Source organism: Chrysoperla carnea, chromosome 3 (genome assembly GCF_905475395.1).
Source record: "Chrysoperla carnea chromosome 3, inChrCarn1.1, whole genome shotgun sequence".
In the NCBI taxonomy this organism is placed as follows: domain Eukaryota; kingdom Metazoa; phylum Arthropoda; class Insecta; order Neuroptera; family Chrysopidae; genus Chrysoperla; species Chrysoperla carnea.
The window spans coordinates 69,992,862-70,009,132 of record NC_058339.1 but is presented as its reverse complement, the minus strand read 5'-3'; the positions used below and the strand labels follow the sequence as shown (position 1 = coordinate 70,009,132).

Here is a 16,271-nt window from a genome sequence, read left to right as displayed (position 1 = left end):
ATTTTCTTTTAAGTTTTTCCATCAGAGGTGTTATTGAAATATGCTTAAGAAGTTGACAACTAAATTGTGGCAAGTGCACTTTTTAAGCAGTACAAAGCTTAAAATGAAGTGGAATTTAGTAGGACTTTAACCTTATCATTTCGAACACAGTTCACGTTTAAAATGTTTAGGAACTTACAAAGTAATTAGAATATTAAAAAGTAATTAGAAGCAAAGGATTCTACGTCCCAACTTTAACCTTTTGCAGAAATCAATCAAACCAAAAACGATCATTAATATTACATTAATCGTTAACAGTAGACGTCAGTATACTTATAATCGTATTAAAAATATGCATATTTTGCAATCATTTTAATGGATAAATATCAGCCACAAAATCAATGTATTACAAAAAAGGCCTCAAAATACAATGTTATACTACCCCCAAAAAAAATTCATCGAACAAAAGAAATATGTAAAAGTAATTGATAGGGATGTTACCAAGCTATTTATTATTAAAAGTACATGTAATATTTTATTTATTTACAAAAGTCAGAAGTGAAGTACCCACTTTTTTTTTTATTGAAATAAACATTTTGCAACTGTCAATGTTGGTTGCATTATTCATAAAATCTGTTTCCTTCCTTCAATAAACAAGCATCATATAGTCATATACTAACAAAAGTTACAAGAGGAGGAATAAATAATAATTGTGGTAACTTCATAATTCATTGTGGAAAAAGTTGTTCCCTTTTTATCACCATCAAGTATTATATTACCTGAATGATATGTATTACTGTTTAACAGGGTCTAAAATGTATTGTGTATCGTTTGTCAGTGACAAAAACATTGTGAAAAAAATATGTTTAACCTATTTTAACCGTTTATGCTTTTGTTTTCATTTAAATCACAGTATACCCCTTTAATTCGATTGTCAAGATAGAACACTACATCTCAGTACTCTCAAAATACCGGTATATAAACCAAAAAGTAGGGATCTCAATCTAGACGCCACTAATTACAATTCTAGTCCTGGTCGATAATTTTTAATGATTCGCTCCGTTTATGATTTTTCATCAGGAAGTTGCTATAGAAGCGACAAGCTACCTTATTAATATAATTGTATGGATGAACATATAAGTCTGTGTATTGCATATATGCTTTACATTGAAAATTTAATACTATTTTCTAACAAATTTAAATAAGAAATATTAATTGTTATTTTTTGATAATCTTAATTCGATATTTACTATATCATTTACATGTAAGCAATGGAAAATTGATCAAAAAGTGATTATTTATTGCAAATTTTATAAGTGAACATCGTTACAGTCAATTTAGCTATTCCTTCCACCTACTACACTCCCTGCGTTTTCCTCAAGAAATATTGTTTTATAATAGGAGTTAAAACAAGATTTTGGTCCCTTTTGAATTTCATAGTCTGCATTATCTTGACCGAAACTTTTTACAAATTCGTTATTTATCGTTTTTGCTTCATTTGGAATTCTTAATCGATGATAGTATTTCATATTAAACGATTATGCTCGTAAATAATTTTACAGGGTGGACATTGTTTCCAGCAAAAACTGACTCTAACAGCAAAAAAAAATTTTTTCTCCTGGAGTTCATATCACTCCTTTTCTTCCTGTTTAGAATATTCCTGATGAATAGATATCCCCATTAACGTAGGCTAAATACATATCATTATCATTAATTTTCTCTTTTAAAAATTACCACACTGTTTTATTATATTTCAATTAATCGATGAACAAATAAAGATTTATTCACGCAGTTTCTTGATCTAAAATTTCTTTCCACTCTTTTTATGGAACTTGCAATATTAAACAAAGCAGAAAAGTTAATGACAAAAGTATTCTTACATCGGTCCATACATAAATAATGATTTCAAAATCCATTTCGTCAAATTTTATGGATTTTGATTTGTTCCATAAAATATCGATTTTGATAAATTTAATGTATTATCGTTTAAATGGATTAATTCTGCACGAAACTGGGGTTATTTTAGAAAGCATATAACTAATTACCTTAACGATTTCCAAAAAACGTTTCTACAAATTGTAAATGAATACATTTCTGATTTTAAAACAAGTTTTAAACAAAATTGTGATGAGCTTTAATTATTAAAATAATTAATTTTTTATTTTGTAATTGTTACAGACAGAAAATCGAATATGTTCAGCATGTTCAGAACCAATTGGTGATAAATTTTTATTAGAAGTATCTGGACGATCATGGCATGTACATTGTTTACGATGCAGTATATGTCAATTACAATTGGATCGACAACCATCTTGTTTTATTAAAGATCATCAAGTTTATTGTAAACAGGATTATGCAAAGTAAGTTGAATTTTAATTATCAGTGCTAATTGGAAAATGTATCTTCAACAGTCATGATTTGAGTCAAGTCTAATTTTACGTATATTGAATGTTCAAGATATTTTAATGAACATTAAAAAAAACATAACTTTTTTTAGAAATTAACCTGATAAATAGCCTGTTTAAGCTAATTTTCATTTTTTATCTAGTTTGAATAAAATCTTGTGATCAGCCATTTATAAAAAATTTTGACCCCAGCATATTCCGAGTAAAACTTTCTGTCATGTTCGTGTCTGTCTCTAGCAGGTAAATTTCTTAGTTTGTGAATATAATAAAGAAATTTTCACCTTCGATTATCACGCATGTAAAAGGATTCCATTTGGAAGGAGTAAAACATGAAGCATTGTTTTATACCTACTGAAATTTTAATCTTTGTAAGTCCACTTTACTGGGCTTAAAAGTAAAAACCACAGCTTTATAGCCTCCACCTCTCTTGATTTTACTTATCTCCATTCCATAATACTCGAAGGGATTCGTTTTACACAGCTAAAATATATTAACAGTTTTCAACTTTTTAAAGTGTAAAATAGCCAATTCATTAAGTCAGAAAATATGGCCATGAAAAGTTTTACATTATATAAAATTAAACAGAAATATTGAATTTATCTTATAATTATAAAATGTCAGACTAAATTTTATTTGTTTTTAGATAAATCTTTAGCAATTAGAGCGCATGTGTTATTCTAATGTATGAGCTATATTGTTGCACATTTTCATTCAAATCCATTCAGTAGTATTTGCGTAAAAGCGAAACAAACAAATAAACAAACAAACAAACAGACATCCTAACTTCACATTTATAATATATATGGTTAGGGATAGGGGTTTCCCGCCGCTTCCACCATTGTTCCAATTTAAGAAAGAATTTTCACCAACTACATACACTTTCTCCAAACTCTTCTAAAATTAATGGAAAACAACCTTTCCAATACCTTGACGAAATTAAGAAATATTTTGACGAAAATTTAACCGATTACAAACTTGTTAAGAATTAAATTTGAAAAACGCTTATAAATCTTGCATTCGTTGAAATGCTATAATTTATCAAGAAAACACTTTTTTCAAGTTGTGCTAGAAATTGGATACTTTTATGTTTTTGAGTCTCAAATAGAACCCCAAACCTAAAATTCTAGATGAAAACGAAATGTATCTTTAAAGAAAATTTTGCTTTGACTAAAAATCTTATTTGGATCGTATTAATATTGTTGGTGATATATCTTCAAAAACATTATTCTACTCAATTCTACATATTTATTATCGGTTTAATTTCGATTACAAATCAATCGAAAACTCCTAGTCAAACGGGCTAAGACACGTCGATCTTACAGATTTTTGTCACTATTTTATCTATGAGTTTACATATATGAGAGAATATATTTTATAAAATCTTATCATGGGAATAAATCTTTAATCATTTTTTAATGCAAATTATATTTTAAATGCAAAGAAAAGTTTAGAAATACCGACTTGAAGTTGCCGACTACAACAAATACGATACTAATCTTCGCTTTATAAACTCTTTTTTTTTTTTTAAATATAAAATAAATAAATAAATGAAAACTTAAGTAATAATTTATAGGTTTAAATAACTTAACACTTTAATATTGAGTAATGGACCATTAAAACTTAATAATATAATTTATTTTGATAACTGAAACGAAACATCTTTTTGAATTTATCAAGTGGATATTTTATAATATTAATATAGTAAATCTTACTTTTTTTTAAAAAATACAATTTACGGTATTACCGATAATATCATATCTACAGAAGAGTGCATAAGTAGATATACATAAAAATATTAGTACCTACAATAGATGTTCATTTATTCAGCATTTTTACAAAATATAAATATTTTAAAATATACAAAAAAAAATTAAACATAAAACATTATTGCCATTACCAATAATTTACATCTTTTTTTTTTCTGCAAGATACTTGTTTATAAATATTTAGATAGAGTTAGAAAAATCTTTACATATCAACCACTGGAAATGAACTGTACAGGAAAGACGGTTTTTCTTGGTATATTAAAAGGAAAACAAGAAAATACAAGAGAACTTTTAATTTTAAACAAGTGAAAATTTCTTACTTCAAGAATATTTGTCTTTTTCGTTAAAATTATTGAATCAAGGAAAAATTTCTGTGTAATATACCTTTTATAACTGTGAAATTACCTATGTACAGTCTAGGTCAAAATAAAAGCAAAAGTTGAATCATTCTAAGTGATATAACTATAGCAGTACATGTAATTCACATTTTATATTATAGTTATATCACTTCTAAGTGATATTACTATAGCAGTACATGTAATTCACATTTTATATTATAGTTATATCACTTAGAATGGTAAAACATGTGTAGTTTTTGTGACACAAAGTATACCTCTTTATATATGTATGATTATTATTTAACAGTTTTTTGATTTAAGATAATTTTTATATTTTACTAAATGCGTACCAGAGATTACGAAAAGAGTTTATAAATTGGTACTTATTGGACATTGAAAAAAGTAAAATTATAAAGTAAACTTTCTTGATAGGTAATTATTGTTTTCACCCAAAAAATCGAAATTTAATGATATCTTTTCATTTTGAGGTGACGGAAATACGTAATTTCCGTCCGTTACTAGAAGAATATGTTCAATGCTGTAATATGTACGCCATTTAACAAACTCCCTTCAATAAATAAGATAATACCGATAGTTTTTTGACAACTCGGATACAGATAGAACTCTCTCAGAAATAGATAACTCTGACATACAATATTAGATTCATAAATCTAGCAACAAAATTTCTCATTATATGATCTCACGACTAATTGATTTTTAGTCATAAAGATTACCAGAACGATTTATCAATAAACTAACACGTTTCTTACCTTAATCAAATCAAAAATGGAATTCCATAAAATTACAAATATTTTAAAAAATAAAATAGAACTAACTAAACTAACGGAAATAAAATATTTCGGAAACCGTTTAATCACAAAAAAATTTAAAATAAATACAAATTTATTGATTTTTTTTTCTTAATCAATATAGATAATCAATACAAGATAATGAATTAAAAGAAGTGAAAAAAACAAACATATTATTCTGAATTAAATTTAAAAGAACGATTAACACGAACTAAAGTCATTATTTTTTATTGGTCTAGGTTCAGGTGCGGTATATGTTTCAACATGCCTGGAAATTAGGACAACGCTTTGAAGGCTTTTTCGGCTTGAAAGGGCCGAATATAACAATTTATTCTTCTACGAAAATTTTCACTTCCAGAAACTTCTTTTTTAGATAAGAAGATAATAGAATAAATAAAATGATAGTCAGTGATGGGTACTATTGATTGAAATGAATACTACAAATTTTGGAATAACTGTGTTATCCAGACCAGTAGCGATACAACTAATCCACCAGCCAGGTTGAATTTCAATTTAATTTTTATTGCCTAGTTTCGACCGTCTCTTTTCCCCATCCCGAAAGTGCTCAACGCGTCTGTTGATTTATACCTTCAAAATTGCAATTTTTTACGACTGAGGCCTTCTTTCACACTTTTCTTCAATTATCTTTTTAACTTCCCAGAGGAAGTTTATGTAATGGGACCGATTTTGAAAATCTCCAGTTTTACACATTTTCACCGCTTTAAGGCCGCAATATCCGAATTAAACCTTTTCAATGTGATATCTGTGTGTGTGTGTGTGTGCTTCTGTTCGTTCGGATTCTTTTGCCTCGATTATCACGCGAACCAGTTTTTGACATTAACACGTGACTGAGCTTATTCGACGCGTAATCGCGTATTTAAGAATTGAAAGAGTTTAAGAAGAATTAGTTGAGCCGTTTTTTAATGGTAATAAACAAACTGGAAAAAACTGAATAAACAGAATCTGAAAAGTGGATAAAACACGTCATTTATCTATAGAGAAAATGATCGTTCCAGCATAAGCTGCAAGTACATGTTCGAAGAATAATCTATGAAGGCTAACAAGGCCTTTTTTTCAATGTTTCTCCCCTCTCTGGGAAGTTAGTCGTGTGGACTAAAGAGGTCGCACTCACACGACTTCAGTGCCACACCGATTATGTACTGCCAATTTATTATTTACATATTGACCTCAATGTATACTCATAAATTTTAAGGTTGCCACTAAATTTTCCAAGCCTCCTGAAAGTAAAATCAACGGCTTAGTAAAGAAAAAAGTTTTGGAGCTACTAGCTTCTAAAATTTCCGGTCATTTTGAAATACTACACCTGGCTCTATACTCATTATAACTCTGTCGTCTTTTTTGGTTTTATGTTTTTTATTTTAAGATCAATGACATATTATTATTATTATTATTATTTGAATAAATAATTTATTTATTTCAAAAATGTGTATTTTGAAACCTTTAAAACAAGCAAACAAACAAACAGAAATCGAACATATGAAATAAATTTTATTTTAAAAACAAAAAACAGAAGAAAAAAAGAAATAAAAACATGTATGAATTTAAATATTATTACAGTAGATTCGTGTTTATGAGAAACAGATTTTATAAGTACCAACAAGGAATACAAAATAAGTTAAGAAACAAGACCATAGTTCAATTGTATACAGTACGTTTATCATTGGAGTTTCTATGTGGAAATTCACAAATAACGTCAAGTAGTTATTATGGCAGTTATGAGCTTGTTAAAATCATAAAGAAAAAAGCAGCAACAAGACTACTATAGTATTTCCAGCGTGAAAGCACTTTTCGACAGATTTGGCATACTTTTTTCACAGAATGTTAGCTGTAAGATCTCGAAGTTACAGAATTTTGGGTCGTTTAGATCTCGAGATAATCAGCTGCAAAGTTAGCGATATCGAGGGTCAAAGCATGTAAAACTCACTGCCCTTAAAGCTATTATTACTAAATTAAAAAATTCTCTCGTCATCATTTGAAAATAAATAATAGTTTAATTAAACTAAAAAAACACGCTTTTGTAACTAGCTGAACTAAAAGGTAGAAAATAATTTCTTTAAATTCAAAAAAATCATTTTATCTTAAAAAAGCGTGGGGTGCCAACTTTCAATTATTGTAAATATTTTATAAACAGATATTGATAAAATTATAGTCATTAAATAGTCATTAAAATATCTTAAAAACCCACGTTTATTTAAGAATATCTGGATGACCGAGCTTTGCTCGGTTATTCGCCAATAGATGTCAGCAAGAGTCATATTTTTCACTTTAGACTACTCAAACGCCTCCTTTTTGTTATGTTATAATTTGCATTGTATTTCATTAACTACGTTATACACCAATAGATGTCTGATGAATTTTTCATGAAAAGACGGATAAAACGACATTTCTGATAAATGAAACTAGCTAGATCGACTTATCGCCCCAAAAAACCCCTAAATACTCATTTTCATGAAAATCGTTGGAGCCATTTCCAAGATCGTTGATATATATATATATATACATATATATATATATATATATATATATATATATATATATATATATATATATATATATATATATATATATATTTATATATATACAAGAATTGCTCGTTTAAATATATAAGATAAAATGGTTTTTTTTTAATTTAAAGAAATTATTTTCTACTTTTTAGTTTAGCTAGTTACAAAAGCTTGTTTTTTAGTTTTGTTAAACTTTTATTTATTTTGTGTTTTTTAGTTTTTTAGACTATTATTTATTTTTTTCAAAATTCAGTGTAAATATGGTGGGAGCGCAAATAAATGTATATATTATCAGATATGGAAATCGTTATTCCTTAAAATCCTGATCTAAATAATCAAATAAAATTAAATTATATATACTTATTAAAATATTGTATTGTCATCGGTCCTTGATAAGTATGCCAAATTTCGAGTTAATACAAGAGGGTCAAAATCTTTATCAAATTTTCCGTTACATGCTTACATACTAATAAAAAGCATGTCAAAAAGTAGGAGAGTTGAAAGGAATATTTTTGAATAAAGAAAATCGCGTCTTGTTTTCGAGATACTAATTTTGACGTAAATTGTCAAAATTGGGAACTTAGACATTAATTATCTCGTGTTTTAAACGGTCAAAATCTGAGGGAAGGGGTGGTTCACCGTCCTATCACTGCATACCCGTTACATGACCGAATTAAGCATTAAAATAGGTAAATTTCGATGTGTTTGATATTAAAAGCACCTTAGAACTTATAGAAAATGCTTTCACTAAAAAATGAGGTATTTTAATTATCTCTACATCTGCTCAATATCGGACTTCTGTTGCGATTTTCTATGTAGGTATACACAGTACGATTATTTTTTAATTTCTTACACCATTTTCCATTATTTCCTAACTTTGTAAAATTTCTATAGCCTCCAGCGTTTTAACATTGAAAACAGTATAGAAAATCTAAAAGTAAACATACTGTTTATTATTTTGTATCCAAAATTCTGATGTGTAAAATGGACCACTTAACTAATTCATTAATTACGAGGTGGACATGTTGATTTTATTAATGAATCGTTTTTTATTTATTTTTTACTCTGCATCTTGCTACATAACATACAGTAGTCCACAAACAATCATGTTACAAAAATAAAACAACTGATATCAGAGTGTAACTGTTTTTATTTTTATCTCTTTAACTTTCTTTTGATAACAAGACAATGAATCTTGTATTAAAATTTATAAATTTTTATTAAAATTTATATATTTTTTTATTTTTAAATTGTTTGTACTTTTTTTAATTTAACTATTATTAGAAGATAAAATATGAAAATCCAAGCAATTACTTGCATATCAAACTGATTCTATTTATCCCTCTGTTTTTGCTACCTAGGAACCCTCTATCTGTGCTTTATATCCGTAAATCAGTCGATTACAATGCCTTGTTTTAACAATTAAAGATTATCAGTGTTTTTGTGTTTATTGAAGGAGTTCACATTGGATGGAAGTGCTGATTAATGTATTCAACAGCATTTTAATTGGTACTTACATTGAGTGTGACCAGCGATTATACCAGATTTTATTACATTTTATCTGTTTATTACTTCTCTGTTCCATTCATCAGGAAAGTTGGAATAAAAACGTCTTTGTCTAGAGGTATATTTTCATTTCATGCCGGAAGAAATTTATAATTTCATAATTTCATAAAGCTTGCTTTTAATTAAAATCGAAAAAGGACAGTAGTTAATATTCTGAAAAATGTGAAAAACTACACTTGTACTACCTTGTAATTTTAAAAACACTTAAATTACTACTTCGAAAAAATGGTTAGAAATAAAACCAAAGAACTGTATTTCAAAATGTATTCCGCAATAATGAGGTACAAATCACAGGCATTGCTTAGCTGATATTTGTCTACAAGACAATGTCGCATCTATCAAATGTACATACATTCGATAGAAACGCAATTACAATGTCGTTACAAACTCTTCGAATTACATTGTGAATAGGAGCTAATATTTCTCATATTTTTTACATTAAAACCTATTTTTGAATCAATATTTGATGTTTTGATATTGGTTGGTTATTATTATTGTACATGCCATGATATCCCAAATTTCAATTTTCGAATAGCTAAAGTTTTCCTCAAATTATCTAATTATCCACTATCAAAAACTTATTTCCACTTTATCAATCGTTTGAGATTCAGCAAATTCTAATATTGCAATTGAATATCAACTATTAATTTAATTATAATATTCCCTTTACACGCTTCCCTTAATTAAATTAAAAGTCGATATTCGGTTGAAATTTAAGAATTTTTATTCGGAATAACCAATGAAAAAGGATCAAATAATCAAGTATTATTTCAGTTCCCTGCAATCTAACTAAACTTTATTAAGGAGTTTTAACTAAATAATTTTATAAACTTAAGCTTTATTAAAAATTTTCAACATTTAAAACATGTTAATTCATAAAAATTAAGCAATGTCACGTTTCGTATCGTATTTTCAGCATACAGAAAATAAGTAGTACCTGTACAGTTTGATAATTATTTTAAAATATTAAATTTCAAAACGATACAATCTTATCTCCTAAACATACATGAAAAAAAAATTAATTAACCAATAAATAATAAATAATACGTCTCTGTTTAATCATTGAGTTTATAATAACTTCAGAGTCTTTATAACACATACCTCATGACTGTGTTTAAAAAGTACTACCGATTCAGTAAATATTGAAAAAGGTGTAGGTACTACACAAGTGATTAAAAGGTAAAGAAAGAAGATAGATACAGCTAAGAAAAAAAATTATCAAATCACACAAATAAATTTAGATTTAAATATTATTTTAAAACTGAATTATTAACTATCAAGAAAATAACGAACAATAAATTCTACATTATAAATCTTTGGTGTTTGTTTTAAAATACTCATGCGTTCACATTTTAACGAATTAAAAAGAAAAAAACTGGTTATTTAGATTTTAAATAATGTATGAATTGATCTATTAGGTGCTATCAATGATAGATAAAAGTTCTTTAATGGAAAAAAGTTCTTGGGGTGTACTTCTAGTCTCATTTTCAACTGCACATATCTGTTAATCTCCAAGAAGATTATATTCAAATTAAACTGGAAATTCCAAATGGAAAGTCGTTTCTATTTTTCTGCTTTAATTGGTCGATCAATCTTCTTGGACAACAGGGAACGTTTCTCTTTTTCGAGCGTAATAAATACTTTATAACAATTTTTTCCGTTTTGGTTTCCAGCTTTTTCCGTTTTGACGATATAAAGCTTGGAAAATGCTTTGAAAATCAGATAAATATCAACCCATAGTTAACCGATATTATTTTTAACCCGTCAGCACTCGCGTTATGAACATTTTGGTCACACTCGATGTAAAACATAAATAACTTTCAAATGGTATATGTGGTTGAAATCTTCTTACAATTTTATCTATCTTCGAATTATGAAGTTTTCGGAAATTTTCAACCAATTCACAGTATAGAAAAAATTCTTTTTTTCAAGTCCTTCAAAAACTTTTCTCTTTGTGAGAATAAAAGCGTAAGCAAAAAATTTTGACTGAAAATTTTCGGGACTGTTGGTGTACTTTCGTTAGTTTATGGATATGCGACACTGTACAGTATAAATCTTTGTTTATTTAAATATAAGTCGTTCTCAGTAAATTAAAAAACTTGATAGAAATATGGTGAAATTAGTTAAAATGCATTTAATTACTTAGATTATTTCTCTATTCTAATATTTTCACTCCCAAACATCATTCAATAATCACGTAATCGGGCTATTATTAATTAGCTGCTGTTAAAGCATATTTAACACGCAAATATCTGTACGCCTAAGCAAGTCTCTCATTACTAAAGATTACCGAACGGTTGACACGAGTGCTGACGGGCTAACTAGCTGCAATGTCTCTTTGATAAGTTCTCGAACTCTTACGTGACGTAGCTCTAACGTGAAGCATTATTTTATGCCTAATGTTTCTAGTGAATAAATATTATCTACATTCAAGATACGAAATTTTACAAATTCCGGGCCAAATTTTGCCATATTACCATACTATATTCCATATTTTACAAACAATCCGAGCAATAATTATTTTCTTTCTAAATTTTCAGTTAAAAAGTTTCAATCAAGTATAAAAACAAATCTATTAACCAATAAAATAAAAAATTTTACAAACATAAATGTTATACTTGAAATATTTAAAAAAAAATTTTGATATGGTTTAAACTTTTTAATAAACTTTATAAATAATACAAGAATTTTTTTTTTTCATAAATAAATTTATCTGAAGTCAAAATCAAAGGCTTGAAGGGCCGGAAATCTTGAAAAAAAGTATATTATTTAAAAAAACATATATAATAAGTATATCTATATTCTACATGTATACGATTAAATATAACCACTTTTGTCATATCGTTTTCGAATAAATATTGCTTCTGTTCAAAAATATAGCTGTCGTATAATAACAAAAATATATAATAATAATTATTAAATAAATTTTATATTTATAAAAATTTATTATGTTATTATTTTTAGTATGATTGTGGTGAATAATTCTTTAAAATGGTCATACATTTTATCGATTTTATAAATATTATAAAAAATTGAATATGTGATATAATAAACTATATCGTGGCTAAGCGTACGCGATGAAATTTTTAAAGTGAGTAGTAAGAAATTTTCATATCATAAAAAAATGAAACTGGACTCATATTATGACTCATATTATTTATCGATTGCACCGAAAAAAGTCTGCCTTGAAAGCCAAATAGAAAGCCAAGTTAGTATTTTAATCCATTCATTCATCTTGGTCAAAAAGGAGTCAATAACGGAATGGAACGGAATAAGCTGTATATTTGTTCAAACCTTCATTTTGATTGAACATATAGTCCCAAAAGTCACATTTGATCACGTGTCCATCTCTTTAAATATTCATGATCAAAGTTTATTTGTCATGTCAAATTTGATAAAAGTTTATTATAAAAGTTGTAGAGGATAAAATTCTCTACTAATTTCGTTCTTTTTTTATACGTTGAACCTTTTTTGAAATAGAGAAGAAAAATGTGAAAAATCGGATATCCTACGAGCCCTACAAGCATGACTCGATTGCTGCTGAAGCAAAATACCACATCGTTTGCTACAGCAATTTTTTAAAGCCAATATCATCTCTAAAAACGGTTCAACGTATAACAAAATTTCAGACAAAATTTGTAGAGAATTTTATTCTCTACAACTTTTATAATAAATGTAAATACAATTGAAGGTAAAGAAAACGAGATAATCTCAAAAAACTGATTTTTGCGACCTTTGACCTTGAGTATCTAAAGATGCTGACACACCATCAAATGTGACTTTTGAGATAACATTTTCACTATCAAAATAAAGGTTTGTCCAAATATTCAGCTTATTCTGGTAGATATCCAGGTAAAAGCCTAAGATGTTTGGACTACTTTGGATAGGAATTCAAACACTAAAAATAATTTAAAAAATTATATAAACTTGTAATCAGGATATATAAAAATTTTAATTAAATTTAACCAGTAAATGTATGAATGTCTGTTTTCTACCATTAATACTTCCAATTCTTCTGAAGATAGGGCTAACTTTCAGCCTAAACTTATGAAATGATACAAAATTTACTGATCGTGTATAAAAAAATGATGGATATAAATTAATAAAATTTCCTAATTACAAATGAATGTTTTTAACTTTTTTTTTTCGTTACATGTAAAATAATTATTTTACATAGTCTTAAATCTTTCTAATTGAACCTGTTGGTTACTTCAGTTGTTGTAACCAGAGATGTGTTGTGCAATATTTTGTAGTATTATTCAAATTACTTACAAGTAGCTCTCTCATACATACATTACTTAAGCTAGCTACAAAGTATAAGTGCAATATTATAAGTATACACGATTAGTAAATTTTAATTAGCATATATACAAACCAAACATTTATATTCCTGTTTCTTAAAATGCATCTAATTAATTATCAGGATTTTTATAACGAAATATGTAGATCTTTAGTAAAACTTAAGGCCTTGAATGTTCAAATAAATTCACGAAAAACATATTCGAAAGGGTGACTGTAAAGAACGACTTATCTCGAAAATTGTTTGTCATATCAACAAAATTTTTCCATTCTAACAGTTTCCATTTATCTTAAGTCAAGTGTTTGAACGTACGTGCGCGACAGACATACAAACCTTCCCACAAGCCAATTCTTTGGAAATGGTGGAAGCGTTGGGAAATCGAGGCAGAATAATAATAATGTGTAGTGAAAATCCCATCAAACCTAATCCCCAGCATATTGGTTTCTTGTGGCAAGCTACAAATGTTTCATTTATCTTAAAATAGATACATTATTAAAAAGTAGGCCTTAACATAATTTTTTTAATTGTTTTGAAACCGAAACTTTCGTGAAAAATAAATTATAAAATTTGATAAAAATTAAAATTTATGTAGAAATATATTTAAATATTCTGATTTTGAGTCATAAAAGCACATTTTTCACGTGACCTAAAACACGAGCCGCCCTGATGTGACAAAATATAAGCAAAAATATTTCATAGTAATTGTAGATTATGTTACCATCAATTTTATTTTTACATATAATGATTACGTAAACGACTGTTAATTTTACCAATATTACGTCACCAAAATGGCTCACAGCTTTTTTACAAGAATAAAAAAGATTAATGATTAATGAATTTAATTTAATGTTATGGCAAGAAAACGTGTTTAATTTGCCGAAATATATTTTTTTTGGCTTTTTATTAGAAAAATCGACACTTTGAAGTACTTTTTCAAATATAGTAGAATACCACAATTATTGAGACGGTCAGAAAGAACAATACGTGAAAAAATAAATAAATTTGTAATTTTTTTTTAAATGATGTTCTATAAATTTTTAATTAGTTTCTTCTAATAATTCCAGCTTAAAGCATAATTTTATGGTTTTTATAGCTTTTTGCTCAAAATCGTTCAAAACAGAATCCTTAGACCTATCACAATCGGGCACATTGATAGAGCCGCCACTGATTATATCTATAATTTGTGTGTTTAATATTTTCTATAATAAATGTAAGTACATAAAACAAGAATTATATTTATTGATTTCAATACTTAAATAATATCAATGTTGAAAAATTGATGAGTAATTCTAATGATTCGAAAGAGTACATTCATTTCATGAACTATACGAGTATTGAGTACTTATGTAAAAAGATTTGCTTGATTCTTTAAAAAAAAATCATGTTAGTATTAAGAGCCAACTAAAAACTTGATTGTTTTGGAAAGAGTGATCTGTTACATTTGTTTCAATTATATCTGAGAATGTTTAAAAGAAAATCAAGCTATACATAAAAAGATCTCTAGAATAATGAAAGGCTTATAATACCAAAATAATTTAAATAAAATTGTTTTTTTGTTAAATAAAAAACTCCACTTAAAAATTGTTGCTCAAATTACGGTATCAAATAGTAATCGGAAAAAATAGACCCGGAAAAAATAAACTAAAATAAAGACCGAAAATTTTATAGGTCCGGAGTATTGTTGTAATTACGAGTTGATAGGGTTGTGTTTGTCGACTATAGAGAAGTGGACTGGGTTCTGAAGTTTTTAGCCCTTGCGTTCAAAAATGGAACACTGTTACAGAAATTTGTTTCGGATTATTTTTCCGGGTCTATTTTGTCTATTTAATAGTACATTTTTATGAACAATTATCTATTTTTTTCTTTACAAAAGTGTTTTTTGGTATTAGCAGAGGGTACTAAAGGTTTCGTAAAGATTTCTAAAACCTTTTTTTTTCAATTAAAACATATTCCATGTATAGTACAGTCACTGTATTGATTTTATTTTAATGATTTGCAAAATACTTTATCTTTGAATTTTACATATTTCTCATTTGACTATTTGAAATATACCAAATTTTTTTAATTTTAAAATTATAATAATTATCTTAGTATTGTTTTTATTAAAACCGAAAGTAAAAATTATTCCCAGACTGAAGAAACATGTCGGAAATATTATTTCTATTTCAAATGTCCCGATCGAAAATCTCAATGGCCCCAAATGCCGATAATAAACCGGTTTTTGAGTAATTTTAGTCTCAATGTTACACGCATTATGTTCATTATACTAGATGATAAATTTAGAACAGCGAGTTTCAGATTACTCAGAACGACTCATTATCGGTTGTTAGCAATATTGAAAGTTTTGCAAATTTGAGATCAAGATATTGAGGAAAGTTCTACTGAAAAAGTAATCAGGAAGGTATAAAAGAAATAACCCAAAAAGTATAGATTGTGTGATACATTAAAATATTTTTGACCCAATACATCAACCCATATTCATATTTAAAAATGTATGAAAAATTCATCACAGATGATGCATGATGCGCCATTTCCAACTGAAAACAAATCATGAGAATCAAATAAAAAATTGAACAACGACAC

At 27.2% G+C, this 16,271-nt stretch overlaps 1 protein-coding gene across 1 annotated transcript in view; it reads left to right on the top strand.

The window, feature by feature from the left end:
* The window catches only part of LOC123296210 (LIM/homeobox protein Awh), a 60,286-nt gene that overhangs the window by 23,661 nt on the left and 20,354 nt on the right, over window positions 1-16,271 (top strand). Inside the window, exon 2 of the mRNA XM_044877671.1 lies at window positions 2,158-2,339. Coding sequence (XP_044733606.1) covers window positions 2,158-2,339 — 182 coding nt within the window. The remainder of the gene's footprint in view (window positions 1-2,157; window positions 2,340-16,271) is intronic.